Genomic DNA, 15,368 nt, shown 5'->3' with positions numbered 1-15,368 from the left:
GGACTCTGCAAGTGCTGTGCGACTTAAAGCCAAGGTGTTTCCTCTCCTGTTCCTGATATTTTCCTGTTGTGCCAACAGGGTGAGCGAGGAATACCAGGGAGAAAAGGAGCCAAAGGGCAGAAGGGGGAACCAGGCCCTCCCGGACTGGATCAGCCTTGTCCTGTGGTACGTCTTTTATTTCACTCACCCTAAGCACGCGTTGCCAGGACTGAAAAGGAGACGCAGCTTTGCAGCCAGGGAAAGAGAGGGAGGATTTGGTAGTTCTTTATTTTGCAGTAAATCAGAGCAGATGGTTATTGTTTTCTCACTTTTCCTAATGGTTTGTTTTATCTGCACTGCTGGAAGTTCACTGCTCGCTGTAAGGGCTCCTCACTGGCCAGATGGGAGCAAGCCACAGCAGTAAAAATAAAGAATCTTTGTGTAAAGACCTTCTTATTGTAGTCAGGAACAATGGGCTTCAGTAACGCTCTTCAGGAGATAGCGTGCCCTGGTGAAGCTGCTGGCCTGGCTTTTGAGTACATTTGAAATCAGGGAGTAACTCAGTGCAGTGGATGGGAATCAGTTTGAAAACAAGGTCAGCTCCATCCCTTCATCTCCGCAAACCGAGCAGGGGATGAGCCCAGCCTGCTCTCCCCTGCGTGGAGAAGCGGGTGGGAGTTGCTAGCATCTTAGTACTGCCAAAGGTAAGTGATGTATGAGCTGGAGCTCTCCAGGCTACCAAGAAGTGTCCCTGGGAGAAGAGCCCTCCCCGTTTCTCTGCCTGAGACAGCAGCTCACAGCTCAGATCTCTCCCTTCTCAGACACATCCCGGGCCACTGCCGTGCAGCGTGTACACAAAGAGCCTTTCCAGGAAAACTCCTGGGTGTTTGAGCCTGAGGAAGGTGGATCTTCCAAGTCCACTTCCAGAACATCTCATTCCTTTGATAGGGCCCAGGAAAAAAAAAAAAAACTACACTCGTTTATAAGCAGTTACTTGGTCTGGTAACATTTACCTCCTTTTCATTATTATTTTTCATATAAAGACTAAAACCAGAGATCCCTTCCCTGAAGTGCTTTGAGGCTGCAGGACGAAAGAGTGATTCATATCAACTATTGAAATAAAACTACTGAAATGTAGCTGTTAGCCCCTAGTTCGGCTGCACCTAACTAACAGTGCCAGGTACCTGCTCCAACATGCTCCAACAAACCCATTTCTTTTCTAAATGTGTGACTTTTTCTCGCCCCATCAGCACAGCTATGGCAATCAAAGCTGTTGTGTGGCTCCGCTATACCAGCAAAAAGCTCCTTCAGTCAATACGCTTTATTGTGCTTGGAGATTGAATGTGAACTACAATTAATTTTTTCGTTTGTGATGATCATCTTTCCTCCCTCAACATGCTGCATGATTTAACCCTCGTCTTTTTCAACAGGCTGTTACAAACGTGAATCTCTGGTTTGTGTATAAAGATCTTTCCCAGATGACAGACTATGTGTCTGTGAATTCCCTACCATAAAACCACTCTGCTGACTTGCTGTGTCATCAGAAATGGAGGTGTAAAGTTCTAGACCTGTCCTCCTCTGCCGAAACATTGCGTGTCTGTTCGAGTAACTCCCGTGTCCTTTACCATTCTCAACAAGCAGTTATTTTTTCAAACAGGGAGATCGTAGCATTGCAGGCAGCAAAAGGGACCCAGGTTTCCCAGGCCTGGACAGGGTGAGCGTGCCCTGCCCTTTGGTACAGTATCTGCTCTCTTTCTTTCTTTCTTTCTTTCTTGCATGGCTTGTGTGTGTTTCTGCGGTGGCCAAGCCCTGTCCCAAGGAGCGAATCCCTCCGGGGAGAAGAAGGACACAAGGCAGCAGAGCTGGACAAGATGTTTCACTTTGGCATTTGGGGAAGGATGCCAATGCGTTGCGCCTTCTCCCTCCCAGTTAAAACGACTTTAGGCGAGGAGTGTAAGCAATGGGAGATCACGCAGGGGATGCTTGCCCCTTTATGATAACAGACGCTAAAAATTAGTTCTGGCTTCTCTCAGCACCTATGGCCAAGTTTGGTTCCCCTCGTGCCTGTGCTGCTGCAGCTCTGTGAGTCCGATTCCCAGCTGGGTTTTGAAAAGTTTCCTTAAGTGACCGGCCAGTTCTGTGGCACGGGGGTCACTGGCACTCTGGGCATTAGAACGGCTTTTGCTGTGTCAGCACATAGCTCTGCCCTGCAGAGCTCAGGTCGAAGTCCAACGGTTGTGCAGGAAGGTTTGTGCTCTGCTCCCTGAAAGGGCTCTGCACGACTAGCTAAAAGAGGTCATTGTTTTATTTTCTTTTTTTTTTTAACCATAGAAAATGCTGCATGTTCGATGATTTGCAGTTGTCTTCGGAGAAACAAAAGGGCAGTAAGCTGTCTCTCTTTCAAAAAGTTAAATACTTTCATATGTGTCAAGGAAACCAATTACTAGCAGCAGGCCCGCTTCAACTCTACATATTTACTCTCCGGAGATGTTATATTTACCAACTATCTCCCATCTTAACTATATAGAAAACACAAGACCTGTCTGTATTGAAGGCAATGTAAATTGCAATAGGCAATTTCTCCAATACCTAACTACTACACAACTAGTTAGTAAAGCACTTGCACATCTTCCCGCTTACGTATGTGAGGGTTAGTTACACATTGGCTGGGATTGTTGTCTTCGTTCTCCACCCCACCGTGCGGCGGAGGCTTGTTGGGTTCTCGGCGATGGCTTTCAGTCCAGGAGCGTGAGCCTTACACGCAGGTTGCAAAGCTCTTTTTAAGTTCACGAGTCATTTTTTAATCACTCGAGTGAAACACGGTAGAAAGGTGTGCAGTTTTAGGATGGCCAAAATAAGTGTTTTGAGTGCACAGGAAGAAGAAAAAGCCCAGGGCAGAAATCAACCCCGTGATGGTCAGTGTTAGGATGCGCTTTAACAGCAGGTCAGGATCTTTCTAGGTCAAACAACTGCTCTGTGCCTTGTCCCCTTTACCCTTCACCCCCAGACAACTCTGGTAAATGTACAAGTTGCACTTTTTTTATGAATAGTCATGGACCAAAATATTGACTGGTGTCAGCAGAAAAATGCGTATGTTTTCTAACTAATGTTATAGGAAAGCACGTGAAAATAACTTGACCTGTTACACTAGGAGTAGTTGGAGAGGGTAACCTTACTTCACTGCATCTGTTTTATTGGGCATAGGCTATTTTACATATAAAAATCAATACAGAATACAAAAAATGTGATGACTGACATTTACAGTAAAAAATGTAAAAATGCATTTTGACCTATATTTGCACTAGCAGTTATCTCTGCTGCGTACACATCCTCGTGGCTTCCCACCCCTAGTTAATGTGGAGGTGGCTCTGAGGGAAGGATCAGTGCATGTGTGCTCTCTGTAGCTCTACATGCAGAAATTCATGCAATCAGAGATCCAAGAGCCTTAAAAAAAATCCAGCATCAGAAAAGGCAGCTGAAGTCAGCTATTTCTTCTAAAGTATCTTGAAAGAGTTGGTCACATATAGTCCATTCCTCTTCTAAGGGGCTCCTTCCTTTTCAGTGTTTTCCTCCTGTTAAGTAAGCTCTTCTGGCTTTCTGATTTCTGTATGTTTCTTGTATCTCCATCAGAAAAAGACAAATATTTTCACTCCCTTTGCATAGTCCACAACTCATCCTATTTCAATCAGTTCAGCAAATCAAGATTTCTAAAGAAACTAAGTACTGCAGGATCGAATTTAACACAATTATGATATCATCTGGGAAAAAAAAAAATTACATCACCGCCCCCAAACTGAAAAGCGCATACTAACAAAAAAATACATTTCCACATCATGCTTTCCATATATATGTCCGATTGCAAAACCCACTACCTTATAAAGCAGATTATGACGTTAATTAACTGTTGTTCCAAATTTTTGTATTTGTTCACATTTTCTTTTTTGTTCAAAGGAGAAAGAAAGTGTAGACTTATTTTATTTTTCTTTTTACCCTTGGGTGTATTCAATTTTGTGTTGTGCGTGAGACATGGATTACATTGCCTGCATATTTATTTTTGTGCATATAACAGTAAATGGGTCTTGCATGGTAATTAAAGGTGCTGCTAAACCTTTCATCGTTGTGAAGATTGAGCTTCAGGTTTTTGGGTCTGACACTTAAGTCACTGTCAACAGAAATTAAAATCTGTAAATTCAATTTTGCAGGGACCAGACGGACTGCCAGTAGCAGGATGTTGGCATAAGGTACAGTAATAATAATAATTGTACATCCTTGAGCAGGTCCTGAGTAATGTTGTTTGCTGCATGATTGTTTGCACTGCTGCACATCCTTTAAGCAACAGGCACACAGAACGTCATGCCTTGGGAGAGCAGGATTCCACCTAGCTTCATGTCTTGTTCCCCACAGCTGTAGACTGGTGCTAGGAACACCACTCCAAAAACTGGCTAAGCATGAAAAATCACTCTCGTTAATATTGTCAGTAGCAATGCCTTTTTTCAGGCTCGCTCAGGCTAGGCTTTTATTATGCCCTAGGCAGTTTAAGAACCACTCGTGCAAAGACTGCACCACCTGCAAAATGCGCTCGTGTGACTGACTTAGCCCATACGCTCTAGCTGAGACTTTTACAGTGGGTTACCTCTTGTCACAGAGTTCCAAAACATTTATTTCCAAAGAAAGACTTTTCTGCCATTGTAATTATAATCCACAACCACTGCGCTGCTTCAGTGCTCAAATCGGTAGATCTGGGTGCAGGTGGTCAGGTAATTCCTACAGTCTCACGTGCCCAGAATGGCCAGGCTAGGTGCTAAAGGCAGCCCGGGAGAATGAGGAGAGACGTGTTCCCCCGTAAGATGAGGATTTGATCCAGACTTGTAGGAGGATGCTGTAACCTCATTCTCCGACAAGGGTATGACACTGAAGCTGAGTGGAATTACTAACCCAGCTTCACACATGTGGTGTGTGGACACAGTTCAAGTTAGTAGCAAGCATGTTACTAACTAGTTGCAAACCCTCGGTTAGAACGTGAGCATGCCCTTAGCATATAAAAGTGTTTAAATTTGTGGTAAGTCGTTTGGATGTACTGTTAACATTAAAAGAAATCTGAAGGCCAATCCTTATAATGTTAACAATAAGATAAGTAAGTGTAATGAATGGAGCACTTCTCTTTGATTAAAATGTTTGTCTGTGTGTTCTTTTTCAGTGATCTCTAAGCATGAAGCACAATATGTAAATAATGTGATATATTTTGATCTTTTTAATTTTTGTATAAAAAAAGGAAAAAAAAAAACTTTCAACAGTAATATATTGACCTTTTTTTATACTGGATTCTGTCATTTATGGACTTTGAAAATACTGTAAAGCTCCCAAACCCGTAAGATACGCATGATAACATCAGGATTTGATAAAGGTACCAATGACAGTAGCTGGGAATGAACAGTTAATGTTGCTGCGTGAACTAACAGTACTGAGACAGCGTGTTGCCTAGTGTGCCTTATCACATGAAGGAGGGAGAAATCCCTGTCCTAACTTGGCTCTCAACTCTGTATTTGCCTTGCACATGCACATTAAAAGGGTGAAAAAAACTGGCTGAAAACAAAGAAGAAAAAAAGGATGCAGCCCTAGAAATGAAAGAAGCTGCTGTATACCATCTGGTCAAACAAGAGAAGGACTTGCCACTTGCAGAGGAAACAAAGCCAAGCTCCATTCATTGCTACCTGCTGTTGATATGATGGAAATAGCAATTCTTTGGCTAAACAGAACAACCTTGACTACCTGTGGTTATTTCCACTACTATCAAGAAAAGCTTTTTTTTCTCAAGAGGAAGCACCTCTGGGTCCTGTTCTGGGGTCTGTGGCTGAAGATGTGCAAGCGCTTTATTACTGTGGAATCCAAATTCCCCAAGAAACCTCCACTGCAGAATTTCAAAACACAAAAACCGAGTAATACTTTCAGTGTAGAGAGTTGCAGGACAGGGAGGGCTCTGCTGAAGTATTTTCTGAAACAACAGAGCACATAATGTTGCTGTTGGGCTTCCCAAAACTTGGGAGTTTGGAGTATTTAATTGTCTTGGTTTGTGGGGTTCATTTGCATTTGATTTTTCTTGGTTTACGTGGTTTTAATTGTAAACTCTGTAACTCTGCACACCCCTCTTGTCTCTTCCTTCTCTCCCCTTTTTCGCTCTTTCTTTAAATTATCTCATCTCAGGCACATCCCATGCAGAGCAGGGTAATGAATAAAAGGAGGATTATGATTTTGGTATCTTCATATGGCATTAAACGAGATCAGTTTAAAAATTGCCACCTATTATGCTGTTCACATTTTTAAAGATGTTGGAAAAAACAGAGACTTTGCAGTAAAGAGCCATAAAAAAATTATTTCAGGGAGGAAGAAAATGGCTTACAGCCAAGTCTGTTCAGCTTACAATGAAGATCAAGAGGCAATTGGATTCCTTTACAGGGAGGAGATACTTTATATTAACAAGTTCTTAAACTGAACAGAGAAAGATGTACAAATATCCGTCCAATGGGTAGAAGCTGAAGCTATGCAAAATCAAATAAAACAAGCCATGGATTTTTAAAGGTGATACTGGTTAATCCTAACCAGACCAGTGATGTAATCTCCATCACTTTAATGCCTTTTTGATTCAACAGATCATTTCTGGAGGAAATACTTTAGCCCAATGCAAGTTGCTAGGCTCTTTGTAAGAGTCTTAGGTGAAATTAAGAGCCTGACCACGATATCAAACCAGATGATATCAGGGCCCTTTGTGGCCTTGATCTTAGAGAATACAGAAGGGAGTTATTTTTTGCGCACTGAGTAGATCCAAACCCTCTATTAGATCCTTGTTCCACCGCAAGTCTTATGGTAGCTACTGCCAGAGAGGACTTGAGAGAGGGATGCGACCACCCAGGGGCAATCTGCCCTGTACAGGCTGACCTAGCACGAAGGTAGCTCTTGCTCCGATATTCTGAAGAACAGTAGGAACATGCTCAGTGCTCCACGCAGGCAGGGTGATGACTGACTGATGTCTGTGCGTTCTTATCTGTGACTGGGTCCTAGGTGTCCTTGAGCTGACCTTTTAGTCAGCTGGGAGCATTTGTTATCTGCTGGCAAATGCTGCAACAGCCATCTAGCTTGCTAGACGTGGACACAAAAGACTTATGGCTGTAGGCAGTGAACTTTTGTTACCTTTGTTAGCTGCTTAGGGTCTACACCTACACATTGTTTGCTTTGTGGCTATACTTTGCTTCTTTACCAGTAACTGACCATTTTCTTGGTCACCATATAGATTAAATCCATGTAAATTCAGATCAACTAACAAATCAAGAAACAAGAATTATTTAACTCAAAACAGCAATGAAAATGCATTTTATTTACTTCCATTTCATGTTGTTAGCTATTACTTTTGGTGTAGGGGTTTTTAAAGGCATAAGGAGCAGCTGAACAAGCTCCCACTGGCTTTTAGTGCTTTTGAAAAACCCCTTTACTGTCCCAAATTAAAGCTAAAAATCTTCTTCTGTGGAAGGTTGAAGGCAAATCTCTCATTGATGTCACCGGGAAGATCTGTATTTGTTCCCTTAATGTACAGTTGCTCTTCCCATCTCCCCCAGTCATCTCCAAACTAAAAGCAATTCACTACTCCAAACCACGCTGTGGGCTTCTACACTCAAATTCCTGCACGTGTCCTGTTCATGGAACCTCTACCGATATCAATGAGAGTTCAGTCCCCAGAATGACTGCAGAAAGCACAAGAATCTGGAAGTGTCCACAAACAATCTACAATGCAGATAGAAAAGTCTTGTTTTACATACGCTGGCAAAAACTAAACAGCTTTCTATCTAGCTCCTACTTGAAGAAGTTTGATATCACTGAAGCTACAAGACAAGCTAACCTCCAAAGCTTATGAAATTATATTAAAATTTATATTTTCTCTGAGGAAATACCCCGAAGTCCTATTATCTTCAGGTAAACAAGTCAGTATTCCGTCTTCAACTTGTGGAATATCCAGTGCTTGTAGGCATCAACTGTGACCACTGCCAGGCCTGCAAAACATTGATACAGAATACCAGAATAGTGCTTTACCTATTGCTCTAATCGCTCTGCATGGCAGCCGTCCCCCTCCCAACACAGAGCCTCTGCTGCCACAGAACCCAAGACATTTGTTCGTAACGGAGGAAGAGAGCCCATTTTGAATCGACTAAACCTCTAAACTGGGATTTTTCTTCCCCGTCCCCGAGGCACAGCCTGACCACTCCCGGCGCTTCCATGCCAGTCAAAGAGGAAGGCTAGAATTATCTTCCAAGCACAGGACTGCGGCTGGTATCCATACCCATCAGCGCTACCACCTCAGCTGCCAGACCTTTTAGTGATCATCTTTGAAAATTCCCAGGTAAATGCCCTCTCTGCAGTGGTTTATTCTGCACCCCAAATACGGCGAGTCCAGCACGTACAAAGGAGATCCAGCTATGCACCTGCAGCAAGTCTGGCACGTTCAGGACGTCTGCGTTACTGCACGTGTCCAGATCCGCAGCCTGCGTGCAGTAGCTTCTCTGGACTTCTGCCGCTGTCATTCCCATTAGAAATGCCAGCAGGTACGGATCCTGCCGCATACAGCGCCTACTGCCACTTCAGCTACGAGGAACTAACCGGTAGATGTACCACCAGCAGATCCTTGGACGTCTACTCTACCAACTCCTTCTGTTGCCAAAGCTCAGCTGAGACCTGCGGAAAGCAGAGCTGGGGAACAGAGCGAGGCACAGATCCGCGGGAAGGCTGCTGCGGGGGGCTGCGGCTGGGATCTGCCCTTGAAGTCCTTCCCGACCCTCAGCTGAGATCGGTGCATTTGGCCTTTATATTCTAAACTCAGTGTTCCTTGTCGATCGCATCACGTGGATCGACAGACTGTATTAGAGGAACTGCTGATTTTTTTATCGATTGCTCAGAGTCTAAGAGGAAATCTGTTTAGACTTCCATGTGCTTTCCACACACACATATTTAGAAGAGTAGGTTGTTAAATGATAAATTGTTTCAGAGCAGTCATGATCTTATTGGGAAGAGTTAAAGATGTGCTTTGCTCAGCAAATTCGTGCCAGATCGGTTGAGTATTTTTTCCTTCCATATGAAAACGTTTATGTGGGTCTTTTTGAATACTTTGAATTTGCAAATAGCTCACGAAGATAAATTTTACTTTTAGGTAGTACTGGCAGTCTTGCTCAAAACTCAGTAATTATCTCAGCCTCTCACAAAGCATAGTGCATTTTTTCCCCAGGAAACCTCTCTCTCTTTTTTTTTTCCTCTGGTTTGAGAGAATGCAAGATTGTTTTACAGGAATTCAGAAATGCAGCTAAATGTTACCACTAGATGTCAGTAGCAATAAAGATGATTGACAGGGAGGCTGCTAATGCTTATAAAATGTAGGTCAGTCTGAGACTGAGCAATTGATTTATCTTGATCGCTAAAATATTACGTTAGCTTCATGGATGCATCAATAGACATTCTGGATAACACAAGTTACTGATCTTGGGGGAATCTGAAGCCCAGCCAAACTTATGTTTTATCTTTGTTTTCTAGTTTACAAAAAAAAATTCCTTAGTCTAATTTAACTGACCATGAAAGCATGGCGATTTCCATTATGTTAAGATAACCACAGCTGCCTGCTGCCCAGGAGCAGAGGACAAGTAGCTTTCTTTAAGGCTTGTTCTATTTAAAATTGTAGCTAATGACTATCTTTCCAGTTACTACCAACATCCTCTCTCTAACATACTGTAGCCTAATCAATTCTGGGAGCAAAGTTCCCGAACTGAGTCCTAAGGGCACAAGAACTCACTTGAAACCCCTCCGAAGTTTTTCAGCCACAAAGCTCTGCAGGCAGGGCTACCTTGCCCCACGAAATGGCAAACGCGTTACGTGACCGACACCAGAGCTGCTGCTCGCTGTGGCGGTTGCACCGGTCCTGGCCCCTGGTGCTCCATGAGTGGGGATGCTGCACCCAACTGTAACCACGGGGAGTGCTCCCTAAAGCTTCTGGTGGGAATGGATTTTTGGGGGAGGAGGGAACATGGCCAAATAACCCCCATGTCTGTAACCGCAGTTCAGTGCTGAAAGCCTGCTGGCGGCTCGAGAGGTCCCTCGCTACAGTATGAACCTGATGATTTGCCCTGTGCTGATGGGGGCAGGTGAGATTAATTAGTTTTGCAGCTGAATTGTGGGCTTGGCCAGTGAGTTCAGGAATAATTTCTCTGGGTTATGAAACCAGTGGCAGAGAAAACCCGCTCTGACTCCAAACTGAAACTGTTTCCAAGCCTTAATGCACTGGGATTTTAGATTTTGGTTTGTTGGTTGGTTTTGTTTTTAAATCAAGACACTGCCACATGCTTAGTTTTATTGTCATGGAGGGAGTCGCCTTTCTTGTAAACACTGCTTCTAACACTTGCTGTATATATAATGGTGATGAATTTATTTCCATATGGATTTTTCTCCTGTGTATTTAAAAATAAGAATGTTTCTTCTAACGATAAAAGACTTTCTGATGTGTTTTCTTTTTAGGAAACCAATAGATGAAAATATTTAGGTGAGCTTTTGTCTTCCGTAATTTCATAAATTCAGCATTTGAAATCCTTAAGCAAACCAGCAAAACATGTGTGAGGTTTCAGCAGTTCAAGACATCCTATGCAATGATGAAAAGTACATTACCTGTGGCTTTAAGATTGTTATAGTAACCCACTACCCAGGAAGCATGCTTGTGATGACCAAGGCTTTAGTGCCAGAAAGCCTGTGTTCTAGTTGGGCTGCTTTCTCCTCTTCCCCCTAGACGCAAGCTCAGTGTCCCATTTCGGCTGCTGTAACTGAGCACAACTGTGTTGGCTGTAATAGTGCTGAACTAGATTACACCAGCAAAGATTTCAGTCTGCAGTATTTACTATCTCACCAGCCCACAGCTCAGCTGTGATTTTTTTTTTTTTTTATATGTAGTACATGGTTTTGCAGTCAGCCAAATACAGTGGACTCTTGGGCCAGAATGAAAAAACTCATCCATTTGTAATGCATAGCTTAATTAAAATATTAAGATGCCAGAAATTTCCAGCTTTATCGTAATGGTAAATAACCATCCTTGGTCAATATAACTGTGCCTTATTAGCCTGTAAATTTAGTGTGTATTATAAAGGAGCATTACAGCTTAGGTTTCCTGGTCATTGAATACTGATTTAATGCTGCCCTCTAGAGGAGATCTTTTTTTAATAGAGAGGAACCAATTTTATGCTAGGACAAATTTTATGTTGTGACACTGTCCCTTAATTGACAGCAGACATAGGGATGGGCGCACCTTTTGCGTTGACTATATGGTTTGAATAGATATTTGTAAAACAGGAGCGCACAGATAGAAACTTTAATCTTTTTTCCAAATCTGGTACTTTTTTCTTGGGAAATACCATCATATTCTGGGGTCTTTTGTCTTTTTTTTTTAGTCCCATTGTTGCCCAGATAATTTAAAGCGTTATACAAATAAAATCTATTTGTAGTAGGTTACCCGTCAAGTTTCCATTTTTAAATTTTAGAGAATGGAAGTTTTGAATTATTTTCTTTACAGACAACAGATTTATGTTTAAGATACACAAAAATATTGGTAACAACAAATAATAAAAATGTAAAAATTTAAACGCCCCCAAACCACTTATCCTGGACAAATACTGCAGGTATCTGGCTGAATTCAGATCAGTGAGTTTTGTTCCAACTTGCACTAGCATAGCTAGGAGTGTCTTCTGCCTTATTTCATTTTAAGTTCCTAAGTTCCACCTGTTAAATATCTGCTGACATGCTTAGTAGCACCTCCAGCCTTCCAGTTGTTTAACCAGGAAGATTTTCACATGGGAGGTGAAGTATTTGGATAGATTTCCAGAGGCCTAAGACACTTTAGCTTGCCAAAGCAATCACAGTGGCATATACTGACATTAGCAACCTTACAGGACAGCATTTGTGTAAGAATATCTCTGGGACCCTTTTGCAATAATGATTTTTTTTTAAAAAAAAAAAAAAGGAAAAAGAAGGGGGTGGGGAGGAGGGGAAGAAAACACCTGGTCACTCTAGTTAGTCCAGTCTCACTGTCATTTACTGGAGTCACCTGCCTTTTAATTGTGTCCCTGGCACTGCAGTTGAACCTGACCGTAATTAGTACAGTTTGAAATACTTCACAGCTCCACACTGGGGAATCTATTGCAGACTGAAGCAAACCAGTGAGTAAAAAATCCATTTCCTAAACTTTGTTTTCCCTTGGTCGATTATCATTTACATTTGTAAGCTAAAAATTATTTCTAGTATTTTCACATCCCCAGGTGAACTACTGCAACTTTTCCATATGCTTGTGTACCATCAGATGGCACAACAAAGGGGATGTCTAACTATTGCGTAATCTGCAGCTAAAGTTAAGTGCCGAAAACCTGTCACTTAGAAATGAATGGAAGAAGGACTTAATAGATTGTATGACTCTATACTACTGTAGGGAGCCTGGGGGAAAACCACAGGAAAGCTGGGAAACACGAGTTTTCAATGCATAAGAAGTGGCATTATTGACAACAGAGTGGAATAAGAAATACATTATTAACATTTGCGGTTTTCCTATGTCTTAGGACAACAATCAACCCCTGTTCGCTAAGTTCTGGTAGAAGTTGCCTCATAGTTGCGCAGTTTCATGGAACAGTCAGCTCGCTTGTGTGTGTTTGTGGTTTCTTATATAATGTAGATATTAATGAACAGAACCTTAAAATGGAGATGTCCCAAGTATCTGTAAGTGACACTAATACCACTTGCTGCTTTTTTATATGCTGTTAAACATTGTATTGTATGCTTAACTTTAAAAAGTGCATTTTACATGATGTTGTTACGTATAGGTGGGTGCATATCAAACTTGCATTTCTGCAATTACATTAAAAAATTAGGACCTGGTTTTGCCAAGCAAAAGCACCCATGTTACTCACTGAATTTCCAAATTAAGCAGAAGAGGTAGTATATTGCTATCAGCTAGAATGAGAGTTGGAGTCCTGTTGTGTTTGCCGGTTAGTTTCACAGACGGAGTGCAGTTTTATAGAAAATTTCAAAATGTTGCAACTTTTTGCGCTATTATTTGAGGTTCTTTTTTCTGGCATCTTAAAAATTAATAAAAAATATTCAATGTGATGAATGTTCAGCACAAAACTGTCAAAACTGAAAGCCACCTGCTCTGTTGCATTAAATTACTTTGGACAGAAATATTTTTAAACTGGCATGTACGCTAGCATTTCTGAAACACCGTAATTTGAGAAAATAACTGTACCTGCTGGTATTTAAAATCTAAATGAAAATCTCACTTATTTGTATACAGTTTAGAAAAATACATGCAATGTGTGCTTTATCTGTCCATATTTGTTTTGAAATTGTGCTGATAGGGCTTAATCCTCTACCATGTTATGCAAGTGTCCCTTATTTATGGGAGTGGTTGCATCACTCCAGTAAGGCTGTTCAGAGGAGAAAGGGCTATTCGCATGTGTGTGCAGTTTGGACACCTTGCAAAAATTAGTTTTGTTTTGAATTTATTTACATGGTATTGTATACAACACTGACTAAATCTCTGTAAAATGTATCACCTTTAAAAAGAAATATATATATAGATATTAAAAATACAGAAAACGTACTTAACATCTCTATTTGCAAACTCTTTGTGATCTTTAATCGTGTATGTGCCATGAAAAGTATTCTATTTACTCAGTTCTTTGGGGAACAGTTACTTTAAAAATGAAGGCATTAATAACAGTATTTCTTAACCGTTGTTTTAATGTGTTAAAATGGTATTAATTAGTACTGCATCATGTATTTCTAGTTTAAAGCTGTAATGGACAGTACGTTAGCTTGAGACCTCCAAAAATATTTTTTCTCGTGCTTTCGGTAATAAAAGCAAAGACTAGATTTTAAAAAATGGTCTCTCTGTACAGATTGCTTTTACAATTGTGTGAATATGTATAATGAACTCTGCATTTGTAGCCAAGAATAAACTTTCCAAACTGTAAATGTTCAGGTTGTTATTATAAATAGCTACGAAATATCTTAACCAGACAAGAGTTCAAATAAAGATTAACAGCCATTATTAACTTTTCCTCCTAACTGTCTTTTGTTACTTAAAACCTGACTTCTGTGCAACAACTGAGTTTGACTTCTTAAGTTCAATCTAACTCTAAGTGCATAGCAATTTGGTTTTGGATTTTCCATATTACACAAAATTTAAATTGCTTCTCTGTTTATCAAATAACTGCAACTAGAGATAATTATTGGTGGCTATATCCAGTCAGCAACAAAGTCTGCCAAGTGTGTAGTTTTAAAAGGGTCTGCTCCATTGTCTAGAGTCTTCTTAACAGATGTTGTCAGTTTAGAACAAAAGACTGTGAAGAAGAAAAATCTGCCATCTTTTAGAATGAAGCTTGGTAAGTTTATGAACTTATCAGTTACAGTATACAACACCCGCAGTGGCAGAGAACTCAACCTATCCCAGAACATCCTTTTTGGTTCTTTATCCTCCTATTTTTCTTCTAAGTAATTCCAATCAAACAAACAGGAACGGAGGAATGACCATTGTAATCTGATGATAGCATTTCCTCTTTTAATCCTAACTATTGCCTATGCTAGGATTGGCTCTTACCTAGTCGGTCAGGTCTACCTATCTGGCACTGACCAAACACAAGAGTACAACAATACAAATGGTTTGGTTTTGCTTTTGCTTAAATAACGAAGTATGTGTTGAACAATTCATACAGTTGTAACACCTAGGCTACCACCTCACATTATTTTCAACTGTAAAAGAAACTTCCTTGATGTGCAAGTACTTCAAAAGAGAGAATGCTACGATACAGCTCTACTAATGACCTGAAGAGCCCTCGAAAACACGTTACTACCTCCGAGGCGCCTGATAACCGAGTGGGATCTGGGGCCGTACGCCACCACCAGTGGTGTAGCCCCACGAGGTACAGTTTGCCCATGAGCTGCCAGCAGCCTTGCAGGACCCCGGTGGATGCAGCCTCTCCCCCGTTCGTGCTACGGGACCTCGGAGCTGAAGTCACCACTCCTGATGCCGTAAGCGAAGAGTCCAGCCTCGCAGCCGGAGCAGCCTGAAAGCACGGGTGAGTTCCTCTCCTGCTCCTTGTGAAACCAGCTTCCCTACAGCTGCGTTTTGGATGTGATCGGGGAGGGGCTGGGCTCTCCAAGGGCGGTGCAGGGTTACTGCTGGAGCAGACACGCCTGCGAGCCCCGTGTCCTTGCCCACCTTCTGCTACGTGTCCCGGCCCGGCCCTTCTCCCCGCAGCGGTAACCGGTACCGGTACCGGTACCGCTTCCCCCGCCCCGGCCCCGACCGAAGGCGGCACCGCCTCTCC

The 15,368-nt window shown here is 41.9% G+C and overlaps 2 protein-coding genes across 3 annotated transcripts in view; one reads left to right on the top strand and one right to left on the bottom strand.

Annotated features, from left to right (window-relative positions):
• Positions 1-7,212, top strand: part of COL23A1 (collagen, type XXIII, alpha 1) — a 45,606-nt gene extending 38,394 nt beyond the window's left edge. Inside the window, exons 23-25 of the mRNA XM_010578889.1 lie at positions 79-165; positions 4,182-4,220; positions 5,177-7,212. Of these exons, the coding sequence (XP_010577191.1) occupies positions 79-165; positions 4,182-4,220; positions 5,177-5,179 (129 nt within the window). The 3' untranslated portion in view covers positions 5,180-7,212. The remainder of the gene's footprint in view (positions 1-78; positions 166-4,181; positions 4,221-5,176) is intronic.
• Positions 301-15,368, bottom strand: part of HNRNPAB (heterogeneous nuclear ribonucleoprotein A/B) — a 30,295-nt gene continuing 15,227 nt past the window's right edge. Inside the window, exon 7 of one of the 2 annotated variants that reach the window (XM_010578894.1) lies at positions 301-3,600. The gene's annotated coding sequence lies outside the window, so the exon portion shown is untranslated. Of the gene's footprint in view, positions 3,601-7,312; positions 8,019-15,368 lie in introns of those variants that run through there. The other variant, XM_010578892.1, reaches the window with a different exon arrangement.

This window comes from Haliaeetus leucocephalus, unplaced genomic scaffold (assembly GCF_000737465.1).
Source record: "Haliaeetus leucocephalus isolate CR32 unplaced genomic scaffold, Haliaeetus_leucocephalus-4.0 Scaffold656, whole genome shotgun sequence".
Taxonomy (NCBI): Eukaryota; Metazoa; Chordata; class Aves; order Accipitriformes; family Accipitridae; genus Haliaeetus; species Haliaeetus leucocephalus.
Note: the sequence above shows the minus strand (reverse complement) of the source record. Positions and strands in the feature narration are given on the sequence as shown.